Source organism: Hemibagrus wyckioides, linkage group LG18, assembly GCF_019097595.1.
Source record: "Hemibagrus wyckioides isolate EC202008001 linkage group LG18, SWU_Hwy_1.0, whole genome shotgun sequence".
In the NCBI taxonomy this organism is placed as follows: Eukaryota; Metazoa; Chordata; class Actinopteri; order Siluriformes; family Bagridae; genus Hemibagrus; species Hemibagrus wyckioides.
In genome coordinates, this window is record NC_080727.1 from 22914551 (window position 1) to 22936686 (window position 22136).

At 39.8% G+C, this 22136-nt stretch overlaps 2 protein-coding genes across 2 annotated transcripts; one reads left to right on the forward strand and one right to left on the reverse strand.

Moving 5' to 3' along the window:
* The first annotated feature begins 1419 nt into the window (after window positions 1-1419).
* Window positions 1420-12542, forward strand: abhd11 (abhydrolase domain containing 11). The gene is made up of 6 exons (XM_058415036.1): window positions 1420-1669; window positions 4129-4264; window positions 5481-5654; window positions 6404-6574; window positions 6830-7011; window positions 8135-12542. The coding sequence occupies exons 1-6, from the start codon at window positions 1512-1514 to the stop codon at window positions 8268-8270; spliced, it is 957 nt and encodes a 318-aa protein (XP_058271019.1). The 5' UTR covers window positions 1420-1511; the 3' UTR covers window positions 8271-12542.
* Window positions 12543-12877: 335 nt separating this feature from the next.
* On the reverse strand, window positions 12878-21739 carry bicdl2l (bicaudal-D-related protein 2-like). The gene is made up of 6 exons (XM_058415035.1): window positions 21188-21739; window positions 19604-19726; window positions 18329-18484; window positions 18112-18191; window positions 17894-18014; window positions 12878-13415 (listed from the first exon to the last, which is right to left on the reverse strand). Exons 1-6 carry the CDS (start codon window positions 21596-21598, stop codon window positions 13077-13079), a joined length of 1230 nt encoding a protein of 409 aa, XP_058271018.1. The 5' UTR covers window positions 21599-21739; the 3' UTR covers window positions 12878-13076.
* Between the last annotated feature and the right edge of the window lie 397 nt (window positions 21740-22136).

The following is a 22136-nucleotide window of genomic DNA, read 5'->3' on the forward strand; positions in this document are numbered from 1 at the left end:
GATTATAAACACCGGAGAGTGTGATTATAAATGATTATAAACACCGGAGAGTGTGATTATAAATGATTATAAACACAGTGATTAAAAATGATTATAAACACCAGAGAGTGTGATTATAAATGATTATAAACACCGGAGAGTGTGATTATAAATGATTATAAACACCGGAGAGTGTGATTATAAATGATTATAAACACAGTGATTAAAAATGATTATAAACACCGGAGAGTGTGATTATAAATGATTATAAACACCAGAGAGTGTGATTATAAATGATTATAAACACAGTGATTAAAAATGATTATAAACACCGGAGAGTGTGATTATAAATGATTATAAACACAGTGATTAAAAATGATTATAAACACCGGAGAGTGTGATTATAAATGATTATAAACACCAGAGAGTGTGATTATAAATGATTATAAACACAGTGATTAAAAATGATTATAAACACCGGAGAGTGTGATTATAAATGATTATAAACACAGTGATTAAAAATTATTATAAACACCAGAGTGTGATTATAAATGATTATAAACACCAGAGAGTGTGATTATAAATGATTATAAACACAGTGATTATAAATGATTATAAACACAGTGATTATAAATGATTATAAATACCGGAGAGTGTGATTATAAATGATTATAAACACCAGAGAGTGTGATTATAATTGATTATAAACACAGTGATTATAAATGATTATAAACACCGGAGAGTGTGATTATAAATGATTATAAACACAGTGATTATAAATGATTATAAACACCAGAGTGTGATTATAAATGATTATAAACACCGGAGAGTGTGATTATAAATGATTATAAACACCAGAGTGTGATTATAAATGATTATAAACACAGTGATTATAAATGATTATAAACACCAGAGTGTGATTATAAATGATTATAAACACCGGAGAGTGTGATTATAAATGATTATAAACACCAGAGTGTGATTATAAATGATTATAAACACAGTGATTATAAATGATTATAAACACCAGAGTGTGATTATAAATGATTATAAACACCGGAGAGTGTATGATTATGAATAATGACCTCTCTTCAGTCATGTACGGTCAGTTTGAGTTGTGTGATGGAGATACAGGGTGTGTAGGATGTTACTGTGTGTAATGATTAGGAGGTTGTTGTCCACATGAGGTCAGCATCTTCTCTTCGAATGTCCGAAATCTTCATGAAGCGGAACACATCACGGAATTGCCTGATCGGTGTATAATATAACATAAATACATCCATATAAAAAGGTTTTCTTTTTAGAACATATGTACTTGTTCACTACATGAATACCATATATATTATATATAGTAATGAAATGTTTCTAACAGTGAAGACTCTTTAAAGTAAATAAATAAATAAATATTTCGCACGTACGGCGTCATGACGTCACGGCGGAAGAGTCGGCAGGACGTCAGCGCCGCATGTGCACGCCTGCGGAGCTGTAGAGTGGACTTAAATGAAAGCTCCCTTGCCTGCTCCTTCAGTCCAATGGTCAGCGTCACCATGAGCGTCCTGTGCCGTGTGTTAACCAGAGGACTGTTCAGAGGACAGCTCCAGCGTCCGTCTCCAGCCGGACTTCAGTATTTCTGTAGCGGGGTGTCGCGACTGGACGGCGGTCAGCGAGACAGCGCGGCTCTCTCCACCAGGTGCTGACCTTTAGGACAAATACAGACAAATATTTACATTTAAATTAAATGTCGTGTGTGTCTAATAAGATGCAGTGTGTGTGGTCAGTGACATAACTCGTGTTACTAGCTTAATTGTGACTGGCCAGCTAGTTACAGATTGACCTAGCTCGTGGAGCTGCTATGCTATAAACCTTATATAAACTATTTATAGAGCTTAACCTTTGTTTTTGTCCAGAACTCCATTTTAGTGACCACAACTGATATAGCAGATCAGATGAATATAAAGGACATAATTCCGAACACTTCCGCTTATTCAGGCAAAATAAATCCAGTAAAATGTGATGTTGATGCATTAAATACAAAGTCTGGTCACTGTTCTAAAATGACCATCACTCTCTTTTTTTCCTCTATTGCGTTGTCAATCAGAAAAAACCCAAGCCTTGTAACTTCTCTTAAATATCTCAGTGAACGGTACCAGCATGACCAGCATGACCAGCACACTGCGGTTGAGAGAGTGTTCAAGAGGCTAAAAATCATGAAGTGGGGAATTTTTTTTGATTGCACAATAATGCCAGAGTTTAAGTTCACTTCTCCAAGAAGTTCAGATGTGAGGAAATGCATTAAACAGAACCTCTGTGGTGAGAGCTGCTGGACAGGCCGAAGGAGTAAAGCACTGCTGCATCGTGATTTTTAAGTCAAAGAATCAAAAGCGTATTGTTGATTACATTTTTGTGGTAATTATAATGCAATATTTGACAAGGTAGAAATTAGGTGTTTTCGTAATATTGTGACACTTTCATAATAATACATTTTTTCCTTCAATATTGCACCTGTAGCAACAATTATATAAACACCAACATGATCTTGGTAGAGCCAGACCTTCTTGTCATCACAACATCAGTGCCTGACCCAGAAGAGTTGAAGCTGTTATAGCTGCAAAGGATGGGACAACTCCATATTACATTCATGTACATGGAAAGGCAGACATCCCAGTTTTGGTCTGACTCACAGTCTCTGTTCTAATTCATCCCAAAGGTGTTCTATGGGGTTGAGGTCAGGACTCTGTGCAGGCCAGTCAAGAGTTCCGTTCACTGGAACTAAGGGGCCGAGCCCAACCCCTGACGAACAGCACCTGAATTCATTGATTTGGAGGGGTGCCCCAATACTTTTGGCAGTATAGTGTATTTTTTGTATTTATTTTTGTTCACCTTTGTGTGTCAGTCATGAATTTAAATACATCAGTAGATAAGATCAGCAGTCACTCAATACTGATTCAGCACTTCAGACTAAACAGCAAACCCTTGTAAATTGATCTTTACTTGATCTTGATGTCTGTCTTAACATTTTATTTACACTTTCGAATTTGACGAGCGTGTGTTTGCATAACTCTGACCTAGCAGGCTGCAGTGTTGAAACCTTTAGCTAAACAACCAATGTGAAACTTTTTACATTCTGTAGACTCTGTTGCAAGCTTCCCATTCATTTAACTGGGAGATTGCATATAGACTTAAGAATTACCCCTTAAAAGAGTTCTTTAAAATCATTTGTTTTTACTTTATTCAGTGTCTTATACATTTGTAGGAATGAAGGCTTATAATGTACAATGAGGAACATACTGATCATGATCCTGCACTGCCCTGGCATTCACTCTAACTATATTATATTACCACAGCTAGCCAATTGTAAAAGGATTATAATGAAAAAATGTATTTATTTATTTTTTTTCTATATTCTATTTTTTTGTCTATAATATGTTTTAAATATATTTCATTTGTTGAGATCATGACATCTCTTGCCTGTGTGCTTTCCATCCAGAAACTCAGATAAACATCTAGTACTAATATGTGCATACACCGATCAGGCATAACATTATGCCCACCTGCCTAATATTATGTTGGTGCTGTCAAAACAGCCCTGACCCGTCCTGCACTGTGTATTCTGACCCCTTTCTATCAGAACCAGCATTAACTTCTTCAGCAATTTGATCAACAGTAGCTCGGCCAGCCTTCTCTCCCCACGTGCATCAATGAGCCTCAGCCGTCCATGACCCTGTTGCCGGTTCACCACTGTTCCTTCCTTGGACCACTTTTGATAGACACTGACCACTGCAGACCGGGAACACCCCACAAGAGCTGCAGTTTGGCCCTTTTTGGTCAAACTTGCTGAAATCCTTAAGCTTGTCCATTTTTCCTGCTTCTAACATCAACTTTGAGGACAAAATGGTCACTTGCTGCCTAATATATCCCACCCACTAACAGGTGCCATGATGAGGAGATACTCAGTCTTATTCACTTCACCTCTCAGTGCTCCCAGTGTTATTCCTGGTCGGTGTATTTGTATGTATTATTGGTTAAGCCCACTGTCACACTCATGCTGTGCTTGTTCAGGATGAATTTGTATGTCACCTCCAACTCTTATTCAGTTTGTCATTCCTGACCGAGTCACAGTGATAACAGCGTGTTCTTCGTCTGTTTTAGCCCTGTTAACCTGAGCTATGATGTGTATGATGGTAAAGAGGACGGCGTTCCCCTCGTCTTTCTGCACGGATTATTCGGGAGCAAATCAAACTTCACCTCTATAGCGAAGTCTCTGGTGCAGAGGACAGGCCGAAAGGTATGGGAGACGACTCCATCATCCTACAAGCTGATAATTCTGTATGGAAAGGAACTCTTTCCAGGAATAAAACACAGGAAACTGTGCTGTTTTAGGAAAGTAATCAATAAAGGTGGTGCTGTGATGTGATCTGGTGAAGAATAAAGTTACTGTCAGAATTACCCAAAGTAGATTAGTGGAACCTTGGTATACGAATGCACTCTCTTATGAACTTTCGCCTTTAGAATTGAAATTTTGCAAGAAATTTGCATCGGCATACGAAACATTTTCAGCAAATGAACGACCTGAACTGAACTGAACACTGGCTAAGTCGCACATATGTCCAGGAAGCAAAGCGAGTTTAGGAATTTTACGATTGTTTGTTCAGATAGTGAAAGCTGTTGGGAAATAGTCGACCCATGACACCAGCATGCGTTCAGAAGCTAGTTGATTTTTCGGGCGTTTTTTTTTGTTGATAGATTGGTGGTGTGGGTGGACTGTTCTATTTTTAGCCCAAGCTTGGTGGCACGACTTCCTGTGAGGAGCCTTGACATGGAATGCTTAGCTTGGGTCAGTTCTTTCTCAGTTAGCAGCCATACAGTTTACATACGCTTTGTATTGGGAATATTTTTGGATTATTTGCATTTAAGTTATTTCTTATGGGAACATTTGTTTCGCAATACAGATTGAACACAGGAGAACTCACCTCCAGAACCAATTCGTTTCCTGTGCCGAGGTTCCGCTGTCTAGCATGTCTAGCAGAGCTTTATTCCTCTTATACCACAGCGAATTTGCAATACAGTTTCTTTATAGTGATGTGCAATGTTGTCGTGTTACTGAGAAACCAGTAAGTCCTCTACTTTCTCATGTCTGGGAACTTGTTGAAACTGCTCCTCCTTACATAAACGATATAAATAAATGCCTCCCTTTAGAAGGCTTCCTCAAATCAACGCTTATAAAAGTTTCCTTCTTAAATAGCAACACATTTTTAAAAACTTGTTTTAGATTATACAGGTTATACAAGTTCCTCTGAATGTCTGGTACCTATAGAAATGTTCACATATTAAAACCATATTTAAATGAAAGCCAGCACTGTTGTCCAAGCTTCTCTTATAGAACTTAAATCACCTGTTAAAGCAGCGCTGCGGTGTAAAAGGGATCAGTAATGCTGAATCCATTCCCTGGCCATCAGTAACTGTATCCCTGCTAGTGTCCTAACTGTACTTTGTCTAGTCAGGTGCTGACCGTAGATGCTCGTAACCATGGCAACAGCGCACACAGCCCGGGTTTGACGTACGAGGCCATGACTAACGATCTGAAGCATCTGCTTAATCAGCTTCACATTGGGAAGTGTATTCTCATCGGGCACAGCATGGGGGGCAAAACTGCAATGACCACAGCTTTGTCACAGGTATGATCTATGATAAGCGCAGAACACAATAACAAATCCCAAAACACAAGGACGAATCAGACGAAGCGGAAAAGTTCAGTATAGCTTGCAAATGGAATTCTTCCCTCTGATTGGACGAGACATCTGTCTCTCAAGATATACAGCAAGTAAGAAATTGTATATCTAACGTTATTTCTTGTACGTATGGAGTTCTGCCTTCACTTTAAACCAGTTTATTTTCGTTGATACTTTTAATCTTTTAAAGAAAATAACAAACATATATGTTTATATTTATAAGAAAATGGAGTTCATTCAGCTCTACTGTGAGGAAGGACGTTCATATGGTCAGTGTGATGTTGGATATACTGATAGTGTATCATGGAGTAAAGATTAGTTTATCTCTAAAAACACACCTGAAGAACACAGGAATGTTGGGAAGAGCAAACTATTCCAGATTAAAGGAGGTAAGGAGCGCTATAAGAGCAGAGCTGTGTTCATACACACACCAATCCACTTTCTACTGCTGCAGCTACTGCTGGACTTCCTGAGATGACCTATGTAGATCCTGATTGACCGATGTCTCGTCCAATCAGAGGGAAGAATTCTGTTCGCAAAAACTATACCTATCTTTTCGCTTTGTTTTCAGATTTGTTATTGTGTTTTGCTCTTCTCAGTCAGCGTAGTATGATGAGTTTTAATTCTGAAGTCATACATTTGTTCAGTTTCCTTATACATATATATATATATTTGTGCTGTTCTGTGTACGGCAGCCCAGTTTGGTGGAGCGGCTTGTTGTGGTAGACATCAGTCCTGTTCCGACGTCGGCTCGTACCTTTATGAAGGGATATATCGATGCTATGAAGGAGGTGAAGATACCCAGCAACATTCCACGCTCGACCGCACGCAGGGTCGCTGAAGATCAGCTCCGAAAACATGTCAAAGTAAGACAATACTTCTGTAATATGTTTCATTCATTTTTTTTTTTGTAGGAAATTTCTTCTTCACCCTACATTGGCCCCGGCTATCTCACGTAATCAGTCTACAAAATACAATAATTCCCAAACATTCTCAATCAAATCGAGCGAGGCTCATAAATCTTGTTGTTTCATGATTTTCTACTACTTTAGTTTATATCATTTTTTTGTTATTTAACATTTCCTACACGTACATTTTAAATCTCTCCTTTGTGGGCACAGGAGCACTCGGTCCGGCATTTCCTCCTCACTAATCTGGTAGAACAGAACGGACACTATGCCTGGAGGATAAATCTGGAGGCCATCTCAAATCATCTGATGGACCTCATGGGGTTCCCCGAGTTTAACACGACCTACGACGGTCCCACCCTCTTCCTGGGCGGCAGTAACTCGGAATATGTCAGGTAATGACTCCATTGTTTTCTTAAATTGGCATATGACATAATGGCATATAACATAATGACACACACACACATACACACACATACACGCACACACAAAGAGTGCATACGATAGGGTTGTTATTATGCTATTACTATGACTAATGTTGCTATAACAGTATTATTACTGTATTCACGTCAGGTAATGACAGCACTGTTGTCTTAAAAATACCTTAAATTGGCATATCCTCCATTTCGCACACACACACACACACAGTGCATATGATAGGGTTGTTATTGTTATTACTATTACTAATGTTGCTATAACTTTGCTATAACAGTATTATTACTGTATTCACTCTTTCTTTGTGCTACAGATTTTATCCTCCTTTACTCCGTGAACTACTTCAGAACACTGACAGTCTCACAGGTCCCCCAAAATGGCACCAGGCCCCCAAAAAAAGAAGAATATATTTTATTTCATTGAATTATAAATGTATTATCTGTGTGTTATAAAGTGTTGCAGATTAGACCTGTTCATTGGATAATTAAAATCTTCCCTGATTCATCTGCACCTCGAGTCCTAACGACATGATTACTAAAACCTGCCAGGTTTACTCCTTCCTTCATCTGTTTTAATGGCCTGGTTTTGTCACAGTACCGAATGTTCTCCTGCGTAGAAACAGGGCAGGACTTTACCCGGTCACTCAAATCTCAACCTCGAGTCACATGAGCGACGATGATGATGATGATGATGATGATTATGATGATGGGAAAAGCATAAAAGAAACAAAATCTGCATTTATTTTTAATTCAATTAGTTTTAGAGACATGCTGGTTTTGTTTTCTTAGCTTTTTGGTACATTATTGTATAGTGAATTACAATTAATTTTATGTTAATTACATTTTCTTTCTTTCAAGTCAGCAAGGGAAATTTTAATGCTCTGTGGCAGATGTTTATGGCAGGCTATATTCTTAACAGCTGGCAGAATGTGAGAACCGGTTTCTAAAGAACGTGTTCAGATCTATTTAATTATTCCAGTAATCCATCTGGATTACTTTTCTGACGGATGAGGCGTATGTTTTATTCCGGACAATAGGTCCAAAAATATTTATTCTACTCTTTCTTTCTTCATTTCCCCCCTAGCTCAGAGGATTATCCTGAAATCCAGCGTCTCTTTCCGTATGCGGATATCCAGTACATCCCCGATGCCGGTCACTGGATTCATGCTGACAAGCCTCTGGACTTCATCAGTTCTATTATCACATTTGTGCAATCATAGACCCCGACTGACCTTTTTTTTTGTTTGTTTGTTTGTTTTCCATTTTAAAAACATGTATTTGTCCATGACTGTCATATACACACACACAGTACTGTGCAAAAGTATAAAGCGTTCTACAGAAATATTGCAAAATAACAAGTTTCAACGATCAGGTATAACATTATGACCATTGACAGTTGAAGTGAATAAGACTGAGTATCTCCTCATCATGGCACCTGTTAGTGGGTGGGATATATTAGGCAGCAAGTCAACATTTTGTCCTCAAAGTTGATGTTAGAAGCAGGAAAAATGGACAAGCGTAAGGATTTGAGTGAGTTTGACCAAAAGGGCCAAATTATGATGGGTAGACCACTGGATCAGAGCATCTCCAAAACTGCAGCTCTTGTGGGATGTCTGCAGTGGTCAGTATCTATGGCTGGGTATCTCGGGTCAGGGCTGTTTTGGCAGCAAATGGGGGACCAAGACAATATTCGGCAGGTGGTCATAATGTTATCCCTGATTGGTGTATAATGATCTAAGAGATAGCACTCACACAGCTATTCGTAGCTCCATATCTAACAAGATCTGTTCAGAAAGCGTAGACAAGTTACCATGTAGACTTTGGTAGAACAAAAACACAAATTTGATTAAAACCAGATTTTTAGGCGTCAGCATCCGATGAGTTTTCCCATGCTGCCATGCAAACGAGTTCTATTAATTTGTATTCCAAAAATTATGAAAATTCTCTGTTAGAGTGATCTGTTACAGAAGTCTATTTGTATTATTTATTTTTTAAGACCATGTAAGTCTAAATCTGGTCAGTAAAATGACCACATAAGGCAAAATGTAGAGCGTCTCTGACTGTTGCACAGTACCCTCATCACTCAGTCACACACTGACATAACCGTTTTATTTCTCACAAATACTTTTCAGGTCATTACGTTGCTCATCCTGGCAAACAGTGCAGTCTATCTGACAAACGTAATAATAATGAACTAGAATGTAAATGACCTTCTGACCTATCGTGAGAAGGTAGACTCTTCAAGGCAGTGAAGACTTGCTTGTCTTCGTTTATTATCAGTCAGCTTTCTTCTCTAATCGAATGTCAAAAGGTGCCTATGCAATAGTGGCCTGGCTTTTTGGCACTCTTTTTAATCTTACATGAACCTCTCACCCAAGCACTGAGACTCCACTACTGCACTGACATCTGGACATCGTGTTCTGTTGTAGATACACTATGGCGCCAAAAGTTTTGGGACACCCCTCCAAATCATTGAGTTCAGGTGTTGTTTTTCAGGGGTTGGACTCGGCCCCTTAGTTCCAGTGAAAGGAACTCTTAATGCTTCAGCTTCATACCAAGACATTTTGGACAATTTCACGCTCTTTGTGGGAACAGTTTGGGGATGACCCCTTCCTGTTCCAACATGACTGCACACCAGTGATCAAAGCAAGGTCCATAAAGACATGGATGAGTGAGTTTGGTGTGGAGGAACTTGACTGGCCGGCAGAGAGTCCTGACCTCAACCCCATAGAACACCTTTGGGATGAATTAGAGTGGAGACTGTGAGCCAGACCTTCTCGTCCAACATCAGTGCCTGACCTCACAAATGCACTACTAGAGGAATGGTCAAAAAATTCCCATAAACACACTCCTAAACCTTGTGGAAAGCCTTCCCAGAAGAGTTGAAGCTGTTATAGCTGCAAAGGGCGGGACAACTCCATATTACATTCATGTGCATGGAAAGGCAGACGTCCCAAAACTTTTGGCAGTATAATGTATAATTTTTGGGAGCACTCCCGATTCAGGGTAGCTTGTGGAATATTGTTTTATGTTTAGATAAATGCTTAGAACTTGACAAAAGACTGATAACAGGCGACGTTTTTAAGTGGAAGCTGTGACCCAAATGCTTGCTTGGAAACCTGTGTATCAAGCTTTCTCATGACTCTCCTGACCTGCTAACTCCATACGCACAACACTTCCCTTCACGATTCAGCATGCTATGAGTTATTAAAGAGGTTAGCTGGACAGAAACTGATTTTTTATTTATTTATTTTTACTTGGTGTGTGCCAAAAAAAATTGGCAACTTTTTTGAGTTCACAACACGATGTAAACATCAACGTTTTTATTCGTTTTAGCTTAGCCGCTACTGATGCGTTGTCTTATTACAATACAAGGATCTTCTCATTTGTCTACTCATTTACACCTGCCTCCATCTTCTTTCATTTCACGAAAAAACATCATTGAGCTAAGGAAAATTGCTTCAAACTTCAGTTCAGTCTGATCTTTTAACCCAAAGTACCATAGGGAACTAAAGTGCTTTAAGTTCTCAGAGCAATGCTGCCAGGTTTTAGACTTTTCTCCATCAGGTTTAATAGCACTGTGTTGTATCTGGGCTACCTGTAAGCCTCCGTGGTTGTGTCTGTATTTTGTGACTAAAACGTATTTTATATGACTATATTGAATATATTCCTGAATAGGTACTACTGAATAATCAAAAGTATAAGAAGGTATTTATATTTTATGGCTGTTCATTGTTTGTATTCCTCTAGTCTACATGTATAACGTTTGGAAAAATGCTGCAGAATTAAACACCAAATGTTCATGGTGGGTTTTAACAGATTTATGTTTACATACAGAGCGTAATAACCGTGCACATGCTTCCTGGCTTAATGCTGATGTAGTAGACGTGTACACCGGCAGGTGTGTGTGTGTGTGTGTGCGCTGGATGGATTGTATTGCAAGTGTGTACATTTATGATGTATTTATCCCCGAATATCTTTCTTAACAAGTAACATATGACTATCGATATTGTAATTCGTTTTTCATCCTATACGCTGTTTAACGACTCCTTCTTTAGAGTCGAATCGAAGTACGAACAATCTCAACGACTTGACAGATTGCCTTTACGTTACTAAAGCTGTGAACTTTAACGACCAAGCAGATTTAACAGATCGTATCCGTTTCATTTCAGGATCGAAAGTGCCGCTTCTTTCCTACGTTGACCTAGAAGAGCAAACCAGAATAACAAATCCGAAAACAAGGACGATTCAGATAAACTGGAAAAGGTAGGTATGGTTTTTGCGAATGGAATTCTTCCCTCTGATTGGACGAGACATGGGTCACTCAGGATCTACAGGAAGTCCAGCAGTATCTGCAGCAGTAGAAAGTGGATTGGTGTGTGTATGAACACAGCTCTGCTCTTATAGCGCTCCTTACCTCCTTTAATCTGGAATAGTTTGCTCTTCCCAACATTCCTGTGTTCTTCAGGTGTGTTTTTAGAGATAAACTAATCTTTACTCCATGATACACTATCAGTATATCCAACATCACACTGACCATATGAACGTCCTTCCTCACAGTAGAGCTGAATGAACTCCATTTTCTTATAAATATATATTTATATGTTTGTTATTTTCTTTAAAAGATTCAAAGTTGCACAAAAAAACTGTTTTAAAGTGAAGGCAGAACTCCACACATGTACAAGAAATAAAGTGAGATACACAATTTCCTACTTCCTAAGTTACAGATGTCTCGTCCAATCAGAGGTCAGAATTCCATTCACAAACTATATCTACCTTTTCCGCTCTGTCTGATTCGTATTTGTGTTTTCTGAGTATTTACTGTGTATTGCATTTCTTCTTGCACATATCGTGCACCAAAATAATACTCCTAACATACTGAATAAGGAAAGTGTTTATGTAAATAGTGAAATACTTGAAACAGGACTTTGTTTGCATGAAACTTTACAGACCAGAGCTCATGGTTCTTATGGATCAATTCAGTCATGAGTTATATTCTCACAGTAATGTCCTGGTGTCAGTGTCTTGCTTTATCTAGTTGATGAATTTAGTATTTTGTGCTTTTGTTTGTTTGTAAGCAGTACTTACAGCACAGTACGTTTCCCTTCTGTAGTGTTAGTTCTTTCATTTGCGATGGAGTGACTGACTGTAACCATGAACTGAATCTTAACCTCTGTTTTTGTGTCTTTTATTGCGTCTGACACTGAGGAACATTTTCTTGAGAGTTTTCTTGTTGATGTATAAGATTAATCCAGACTTATACAGTGAGATTTTGCACAGAAAGCACTGTTGTTGCAAAAGAAAAGCAATACTTGGGGCCAAGCTCTTTGACATGATCTTGTTATGTTTTTGTGTTTTCCTTTTCATTCTGTAAAACTTCATGGAGTCAGTTTATGTGACTGATGTTCTCATTGCATGCTGCTTGTTTTTTTGTTTGTGTGTGTGTGTGTGTATGTGTGAGACGAAATAAATATACAAGATTTCAGAACATGTATGGTGTCATGTCATTTATATTTCATTCAGAATGATTGTGTGTTTTGATGATAAACATGTTTCCTGAACTTGTCTTATGGGACTCTTTGTACTGTTTGTACATAAAACATCCTAACAGCTAGAATATACACCAGCTGTCAAAACAGCCCTGACCCGTCCTGCACTGTGTATTCTGACCCCTGTCTATCAGAACCAGCATTAATATCACAATGTGGTCTTTGGTCATTAAAACAGATGGAACCTGCTCATTAATAGATAACGCTAACACATTTGCCTCGCTGCTGCTTTGTGTGAATCCAGGGTAATGATTGTTTCTGTGTACATAAACAAAAAGTCCATAAAATCAATTTTAATCTGTAAATCCTTCAAAAGTATACATTTAATTTTTACAATTTACAACAGAAGAATTTGTTCATGTCTTCTGTTATTTTTTTGGTACCAGTTCAAAGTAAAACACTGTAGATAAACCATTCACACACTCAGAACAGCAGAACCAATCAGTTCTAGGTTATAAGACAGATCAGAATGAAAGCTCAGTCAAGAGAGACTGTTTGGAAACTGTCTTCCTTGTTGCTGACCGGAGAGTCCTGTGGGGACGGGCTGCCTGAATTGTCATAGACGACAGAGGAAAGCTGACTGGCCCGTCCTCGTCTCAGTCTGTCTTTCCAGCGCTGGGCCACAGGTGTATTGGGGGACACAGAGGAAGAAGGAGAGGACGCCCGGCTGACTACCGGAGACTGGATTGGACTGGGCTGGATTGGACTGGGCTGTTTGGAGCGCCTCAGTACACCAAAACCTCTGGATTTCTTCTGGGCCTGTTCTGCCTGCTGCTGACTCAGGAGCTGGTGGTGTATAATGGTCTGCACATCGTCCTGTCAGAAATGCATGGAAATGAAACTGTTAAAAATTATAGAACAAACACGAATGATTAACTGCTGACATTCTTGAAGATGCTGAAACTGGAGAACTGAAAAACGAGTGTCCGATTAATACAAACTAAAATTTCAACATGAAAATGAACAGAAAACCCGTTTACTCACAATTCACTTACCACTTTGAGAAGATTAGAGGCAGTTTTAAAGGCAGCTAGGAACACTTATGCAAATAAACTTTCAAAGAGTGCTGTCGATTCAGATACAAACCGATCAGCCATAACATTGTGAGCAGTGAGAGGTGAAGTGAATAAGACCAATGATCTCCTCATCATGGCACCTGTTAGTGGGGGTCGGGTCAAGGACCAACACAATATTAGGCAGGTGGTCATAATGTTATGCCTGCCTGGTGTGAATTCATAATTTCTTAGACTGCTAACGATTGTTAATGTCAGTTGGATAAAACAAAACCCTTTGAAACAGCGTAAATAATCAGAATTGCAGTCTTGCTCCGGTGCTACATTAGAACGGACCTGCATCACATCAGACCATAGCTGATCAGACCTGCATCACATCAGACCATAGCTGATCAGACCTGCATCACATCAGACCATAGCTGATCAGACCTGCATCACATCAGACCATAGCTGATCAGACCTGCATCACATCAGACCATAGCTGATCAGACCTGCATCACATCAGACCATAGCTGATCAGACCTGCATCACATCAGACCATAGCTGATCAGACCTGCATCACATCAGACCATAGCTGATCAGACCTGCATCACATCAGACCATAGCTGATCAGACCTGCATCACATCAGACCATAGCTGATCAGACCTGCATCACATCAGACCATAGCTGATCAGACCTGCATCACATCAGACCATAGCTGATCAGACCTGCATCACATCAGACCATAGCTGATCAGACCTGCATCACATCAGACCATAGCTGATTATTTTCCTATATTTTATTCCTTATTCATCCTTTCACAGCACAGAAAAGACAATGACTGTAACAATAACACTAGAGTTAAGACGGATAAAGATTAAGGTTCAGATGCTGGAGTATTGCTTTAAAGCTCAGGTTTTTAAAGACAGTTTTGAAAGCAGGCCACAGTCCAGATGGTCATTTCTGGCTCCAGATTGTAAAATCCTGCAGAGCTGAGAGAGCAACACAAACCAGAGAAATCACACACACTCAGATAACAGATAACACTCTGCACTAATTCTAAGCTGGTTCTTTTTTTTGTGCAATCTAAGAATTTAATACTCTAATAATTTATATTAAACTGCCTTGATATGCTGTAAAATTTTCTCCAATTGCATTATATTACCAGATCTGTCTACCGTTACACATTGGAGCAGAAAGAGAAAGGAGATGATCCCACTGCTGTAGTAATCTGGAATGATCTGTACAAGTGTCTTGAACTTGCCGATTAATATTAATTGAGATGTTTGGAAGCCCCGCCCCTCCCTCATCACACACGCTCTCTGCGCTCTTCAGTTTATTAATGTAAAATGAAATCTATCACTGTATGTTAACATTTAACTAGAATATGCACAGATCAGGCATAACATTATGACCACCTGCCTAATATTGTGTCGGCCCCCTTTGCTACCAAAACAGCCCTGACCCGTCCTGCACTGTGTATTCTGACCCCTTTCTATCAGAACCAGCATTAACTTCTTCAGCAGTTTGAGCAACAGTAGCTCGTCTGTTGGATCGGATCACACGGGCCAGCCTTCTCTCCCCACGTGCATCAATGAGCCTCGACCGTCCATGACCCTGTCACCGGTTCACCACTGTTCCTTCCTTGGACCACTTTTGATAGATACTGACCACTGCAGACCGGGAACACCCCACAAGAGCTGCAGTTTTGGAGATGCTCTGATCCAGTGATCTAGCCATCACAATTTGGCCCTTTTGGTCAAATTTCTTTTGACCAGCACTCATACTCGGGCCTTCCTCTGGGTCAGTATTCCGTCCAGGGTCCGGTTCAGTGTTTGCACTTTTCCTTTTCAAATGTAATTCTATTGATATGAATCCACAAGGTCATTATTGCACTACCTACTGACGTGGAGAAGTATTTCCATTACATCTGCTGGTCACTACGTCGCAGGCATCATTTTTTGGACTAATTCATTGTAATTTCCTAAGGCCAGGAGTCCAAGAGAGTATAAATGCCCATGCTGTCTGAGTTGAAGAGAGAGAGGGGATGCACTTTCTCCCCTGTCAGTCACAGCACTAGCCAATTGTGGGGGTCATTAAGAGATTAGACCAGTGTTTTTCTCCCTGTGAAGCAGCGTGAGCAGCAACTCAAAAAGATTTGGTTGCCTGGGTTCACAGGAAGCATGTGCTAGCCTTTCTGTGGTCAGTAGCTGCTGGATGGGAATGAGTGACCAGATTGGGGGGAAAAAACATTGTGAGACTAGTGGAAAGGTTGGAAAAATTAAAAGTCTGTGGAAACCTGAGAATCATACCAGTATTTAGGTTCTTCTACAGACCGGAGCCAAAAAGTTACAAGAAGCACACTAGAATGTCTCTGTGTGCTGCAGCCTTAAGATTTCCTTTCCCTGGAACGAAAAGGCCCAAACCTGTTAGAGTGGAAGAACTTGAGTGTCCTGAGCTCTCAACTCGACCCCACTCAACAGCTTTGGGGTGAAATGGAATGCAGGCTGTTTCACTCGAACCCGCCGCCAGACCTCACTGATTCTCTCCAGGCTGAGCTCCCCACAGTCATTTTCCAATATCTGGGAGGTTATTATAACAGGAATGGGATGTTTATAAAGCATACATGAGCTTCATGGTGAGGTATCCTCAAACATTTGGCTGTATAGTGTATGTCCAGCACTACAGAGATTTCAGTCAGTCAATACTTATTGATCTGGACCTGCTCTAATCATCAGTTTAAGCTTAAACATGACGTGTACTTAGAAAGTGCTGGTTACTTTAGGCACTGGAAGCTAGTGATGATTTATAGCATTCCACCTTCTTATCAAGCGTGAAGCAATTCACAAGAAATCAACAATTACATGCATGCCATTTAATCACTGGTGTTACAGAAGTGATCTATCTTATTTCAATTCATTTTCAAATGGACTATTCTATTATAAAGTATTAAACTTTTATAAGAACACGTTAACTGGATCCACAAAGACAGCCAGTCAAGCACACACACACACACACACACACACACACAGACACACACACACGCTAACCTACATCAGGTCAATACAATTTATGGAATGTTGCAGAACCTGAAGTCTTCACCATTCACTTTTAATAATGGTTACCTCCCAGAAACCCTCCCAGTTGCATGCAATTATTATTTTTTTGCTTTATTTGCATTTGAAATTAATCTGAAATACTAACAAAGCCTGAAACATAACAAAGACGTCAGTGGAGCACTTCAAACGTGTTATTTTTATCTAGTTTGTCTCTGGAATTTTTTTCTGCTACACAAGAACCCACATCATAAACACACACCACTGAAGGCTTGTAAATCTGAGCAGCATAAAGCAAACCCACATTATACTTTATAGCATTGTTTCAGTCTCAGGCTGATCCAGTTACTTTTTTTATTTTGTTGTGTGTAACGTGTGTGTGTACAGAACAGGTCAAAAGTTTTTGAACACACTACTTTAAAAAAATGACTAAAAAAGAAAGGGATTTACAAGAACCAGGCATAACATTATGACCACGTGTCTAATGTTGTGTTGGTCCCCCTTTTGCTGCCAAAACAGCCCTGACCCGTCCTGCACTGTGTATTCTGACCCCTTTCTATCAGAACCAGCATTAACTTCTTCAGCAGCTTGAGCAACAGTAGCTCGTCTGTTGGATCGGATCACACGGTCCAGCCTTCACTCCCCACGTGCATCAATGAGCCTCGGCCGCCCATGACCCTGTCACCGGTTCACCACTGTTCCTTCCTTGGACCACTTTTGATAGATACTGACCACTGCAGACCGGGAACACCCCACAAGAGCTGCAGTTTTGGAGATGCTCTGATCCAGTGGTCTAGACATCACAATTGCTCCCTTTTGGTCAAACTCACTCAAATCCTTACACTTGTCCATTTTTCCTGCTTCTAACATCAACTTTGAGGACAAAAAGTTTACTTGCTGCCTAATATATCCCACCCACTAACAGGTGCCATGATGAGGAGATACTCAGTCTTATTCACTTCACCTCTCACTGCTCATAATGTTATGTCTGACCGGTGTACCTAAGTTGATCAATGTTTGGAATGTTGGATCAATCTAGATGCACTTGTTGTTGTTATAGGACAATAATCACAGAGAGGATGATTTTGACTATAAATTTTTTTCCAGGACATCTCAAAATGTTTTATTATTTATTCTAAACTTAACTTTCCTGTCTGTTACAGTGGGGTGTTAACAGTGGAGACTCTGAGAATTTGTAAATAATTCCGAGACTAACCAGGAGAATAACTGTCCAAATAAACTCACCTTCCAAGCCTCCAGCTCGAGAGCCATCTCCAGTCTCCGCTGCACTGCCTCCAGGAGCTGATTATTCAGAGACATCATTTCTGTCTTGCTTTTCAGAAGCTCTGTCTCCATGGCTTTTTTCCTGTCAGGATATTTCCAAAATTGTTTTTCAGAATTTCCGGTTGATGATTGCATCTCATCGATGATTACATTTCTAACACCAAAAACCGTGCACTTACTTTGCGAGAGCATCGTCGCGATCCCGTAGAGCTTGTTGTAATACAGCAGCATCGTCTGATGTCCTGTCTTTGGCGATTCCCTGTGAACGATATGAGCAAATATCAACATGTCTGAACTCCCAGAAAAAACATCTATACTGATCTGACTTCAGGTTAAATAAGCAAGACTGAGGTTGATGAGATGACGAAGATGATGAGGAAGATGGTGAAAATTTACTTGAGATGTGTGGTTGAGAGCAAGTGAGCGTGCAATGTTCTTCAGCTGAGACAGTGCCATATCCAGTGAGTGGCTCTTGGAAGAAACATCTGCTGTGGGCTCTGAATCAGTCAGAGGCATCAGGAGCTTTACGATGGACTGAATCTCCTCTGTCACCTGTAGATAAGAATAAAATGAGAAAAAGGCAAGAGGATAAATGCCTACAAATATGACGGCTATTCTAAATATGACAAATTTTAAAATATGAGAGCAATTCCAAATATGTGGAAGGCTGTAGAAAGAAATGTAATGTAAATGTACACATAATGTAATGTATAGGAAATGCCAACACTAATAAATTCATCTTATTTCATTTAGTTCACTTAAATTTAATTTGACATACTTTGTATTTTTACAGAAATCGTTCACTCCATCATTAGGAGAACGCAATGTTTTCAATCCTGACCGTTCCACAGTTATCCACGGTCAGGAGTCCAAGAAAGTATAAATGCCCATGCTCTCTGAGTTGAAGAGAGAGAGGGGATGTACTTTCTCCCCTGTCAGTCACAGCACTAGCCAATTGTGGGGGTCATTAAGAGATTAGACCAGCATTTTTCTCCCTGTGAAGCAGCGTGAGCAGCAACTCAAAAAGATCTGGTTGCCTGGGTTCACAGGAAGCATGTGTTAGCCTTTCTGTGGTCAGTAGCTGCTGGATAGGAATGAGTGACCAGATTGGGGGGAAAAACATGGTGAGACTAGTGGAAAGGTTGATTTATTATATATTTAAGTAAAAATACAGTTCTTTATCTGTTTTTTCCAGACTTAATTTTTTTTAAAAATTAATAGAAAATGGTTATATTATTATATTTATCAGTTTTATGTATATTAATTTAAATGGTTATATATGTTTGTGTATATTAATTAAAATCGGTTATATAACTTTTATTATGCATAATAATGGTTTAATAGTAACCCTGCCAAAGACCTAAGAAAATATATTTTATGGCTAAATCATTCTGTCTGGGATTAATTGGAGTGAATATTTTAATTAAAGTATTTTTATTTTAATCTGGCACTGAAACACAGACAGGCAAGATCATAAACTATACACCAAACCATCTGCAATATGCAAATTCAGACCACGTAATACCAGTTCATGCGTATGTGTGTGTGTGCGTGTGTGTGTGTGTGCATGTGTGTGTGCTTGTGTGTGTGTGTGTATGTGTGTGTGCGTGTCTTAGTTTTGGGAAGTGAAGTAATTTGTTGTGTTTTGAAGGCCTGGAGCGTCTGTCTCACCCGCTCTCTGTCTTGACTCCAGACTAGTCCATCCTGGCTCTGCTCCTGAAGTTTATCCACTTGAGCCTTCAGTTTTATACTCCTACGCCGAGACAGTTCCACCTCCCGACGCATCTGCTTTAACTGCAGAGCAAACACACACAAAGCAAGTCAACAAACACACCCATTTACATGGTCACTGGGATTTTCTGTTTTTTTTTTTCTTTTTGAGCTGTAAATCCTGTTCACACCAAATGTAACTGTCTGGTTTATTACATGAAAATACCAACAGTATTTCTACAGAGCACTATCCTTTTAAAAAGGCTTCTTTTCAGCGTAATGTGCTTCAGATTTGATCCCGGTTGATTTTTCTGAGCACAGGTGAGACTCCTCATGTGATGTGTAATATCACCCGAAACCCAGCAAGTCTGCATTCCTCAACTGGAATCTCGTTAATCCAGCTGAGATAAACTAACCCTTTCAGTGACCTGCGTAAGTTTACTTACGTAGATGAAAGACCACATGACAAATACTGAGACTAGGCTGTCACGATAGGATCATAAATAAAAAAACACAGGCATGAAATCATACAGGAAAGACATTAAGACATGCAATGATGTAGTTTTATATTTCCTGCAGATTAAACACTCTCGTTATTGGTTAAATAAACTTTATAAGTTTTTTAGCTCTGACTGTAGAGGTCAGATATGACAAATTGTGAACAGTGGACGCGATAGAGCCCGATAACACAACAGCATGTAGCGTTGTTCACATTATTAGCATTAGCCCTTCAGCAAAGGCATTTAAATTCCACACCACCTATGCTGGCATGGCTATGTCACTTTTACATATAATATAGACGTCTAGAAGCCTTTATTATCACCACACATACATTACAGCACAGGAACTCGGGGTCAGTGCTCAGGCGTGGCTATGACACAGCACCCCTGGAGCAAAGGACCTTGCTCAAATGCCCAACAGTGACAGTGGCTTGAACCCCAACCTTCCGATCGCCAACCCAGAGCCTTAACCACTCGAGCTACCACTGCCCCTTGAACAATATCACGAAGACAGATGCTCAGGTGCCGTAAACTGATGTTATCAGCTCGGTTTTGCATCATATACAGAAAGGATGAACGAAGCAGTCTTTTAAATATGTTAAAATAATCGTCTTTTCATATGAATTATTCTATCCATTTTTTATTTCTGGTCCTTGTTGGTTCATTGTTCTTATCCAACTGACACTTCGGACTGCAGTCACACTCTCACTCCATGAAGGAGTGTATTTTTAGGAGGTGTGTGTGTGTGGGAGAAACCAACAACAATATATGCAATGAGGCCAGTTTCTGTATATTTGTAGGATTTTGCAGGCAAAACATACTTGAAAGCCTCCAAAAGAAATGACTGTATGATTATATACATGGATTTAAGTCAGTAGTAATAGACTATGCATTAATAAGTCCTAAATGAATAAATAAATTAAATCCCCAAAGGTCCACCATAGAGGTTTCTAAGCACTACTTAAAGCCCTGTATAATGTAGCATGCTGTATGATAGCTTCTGTGTGATAAATGATATAATGGAATTCTGTAGTAAATATCTCACCGTGTCTGACACTGGGCTTGATACTCGTCTCCTGAGCGGACTCCCACTTCTGAGCAGGTCCGGCAAACTTTCATCTAAGTACGAGCGAATAGATTTGCTCATTGCTGGATCTTTAGACTCCAGGTTCATCTGCTCAATTCTGTCAGATTGCTCCATCACTCTGCTGTTATCACTGTCTTTGACTTCTTCCAGCTGTTCTTCTTCCTCATCTAGCGTGGACGGTGTTGGCCTCAGCATCATTGTGTTCGTGTCCGGAAAGGTTGCTTCATTCTCCGTGGCAGAAACTAGACTTTCCCTTTGACGTTCCCTGCTGGTTTCATGCATATTGTCAATAGGATGAGACAGGTCGCTGAAAGGAGCTGCAGTATCTACATTCAGATGAGAAGTATAATACAGCTTAAAGCCCTCCATTGCCTCCTCTGAGGAGTTAACAAAGCAAATGCTTTCACCGGAGCAAGCAAGCTGTGACTTGAATGGGTGGCAACACAGAAATCCAGAATGCGAGGGCAAACTCGTTGTTCCAGCTTTTGGACAGAAATAGCACGTGCATTTTCAGTGCTCACCTCATGCAATGACACAAAGAATGACACCTGTGCCTCGGGGACAAAGGCTTTGCTTGACGTAATTGCCACTGTAGCTAAGATACACATGAACAGACACGTTTATGAGGGTGGGTTAGGCATATCATATATTACACTGTAAACACGTCTAATGCATCGCTTCGTGGCGTCAGAGAAGCCTCTGTTCTGCATTTCACACAGTGACAACATGGAAGCCTTGGAAGACTTGTTATCATGCCACCATTTCTTAAAAGACTGACCTGAGCGATCAGCGTTATTCTAGTGCTAAGACTAATCAGCACATGTGTACAGAATGTTTACTTCTAAAGGCTTAATGATGATGCCAGTTTATTTAAGGCACCTCTTTTTCTCTGGTTGTGTAAGTGTGA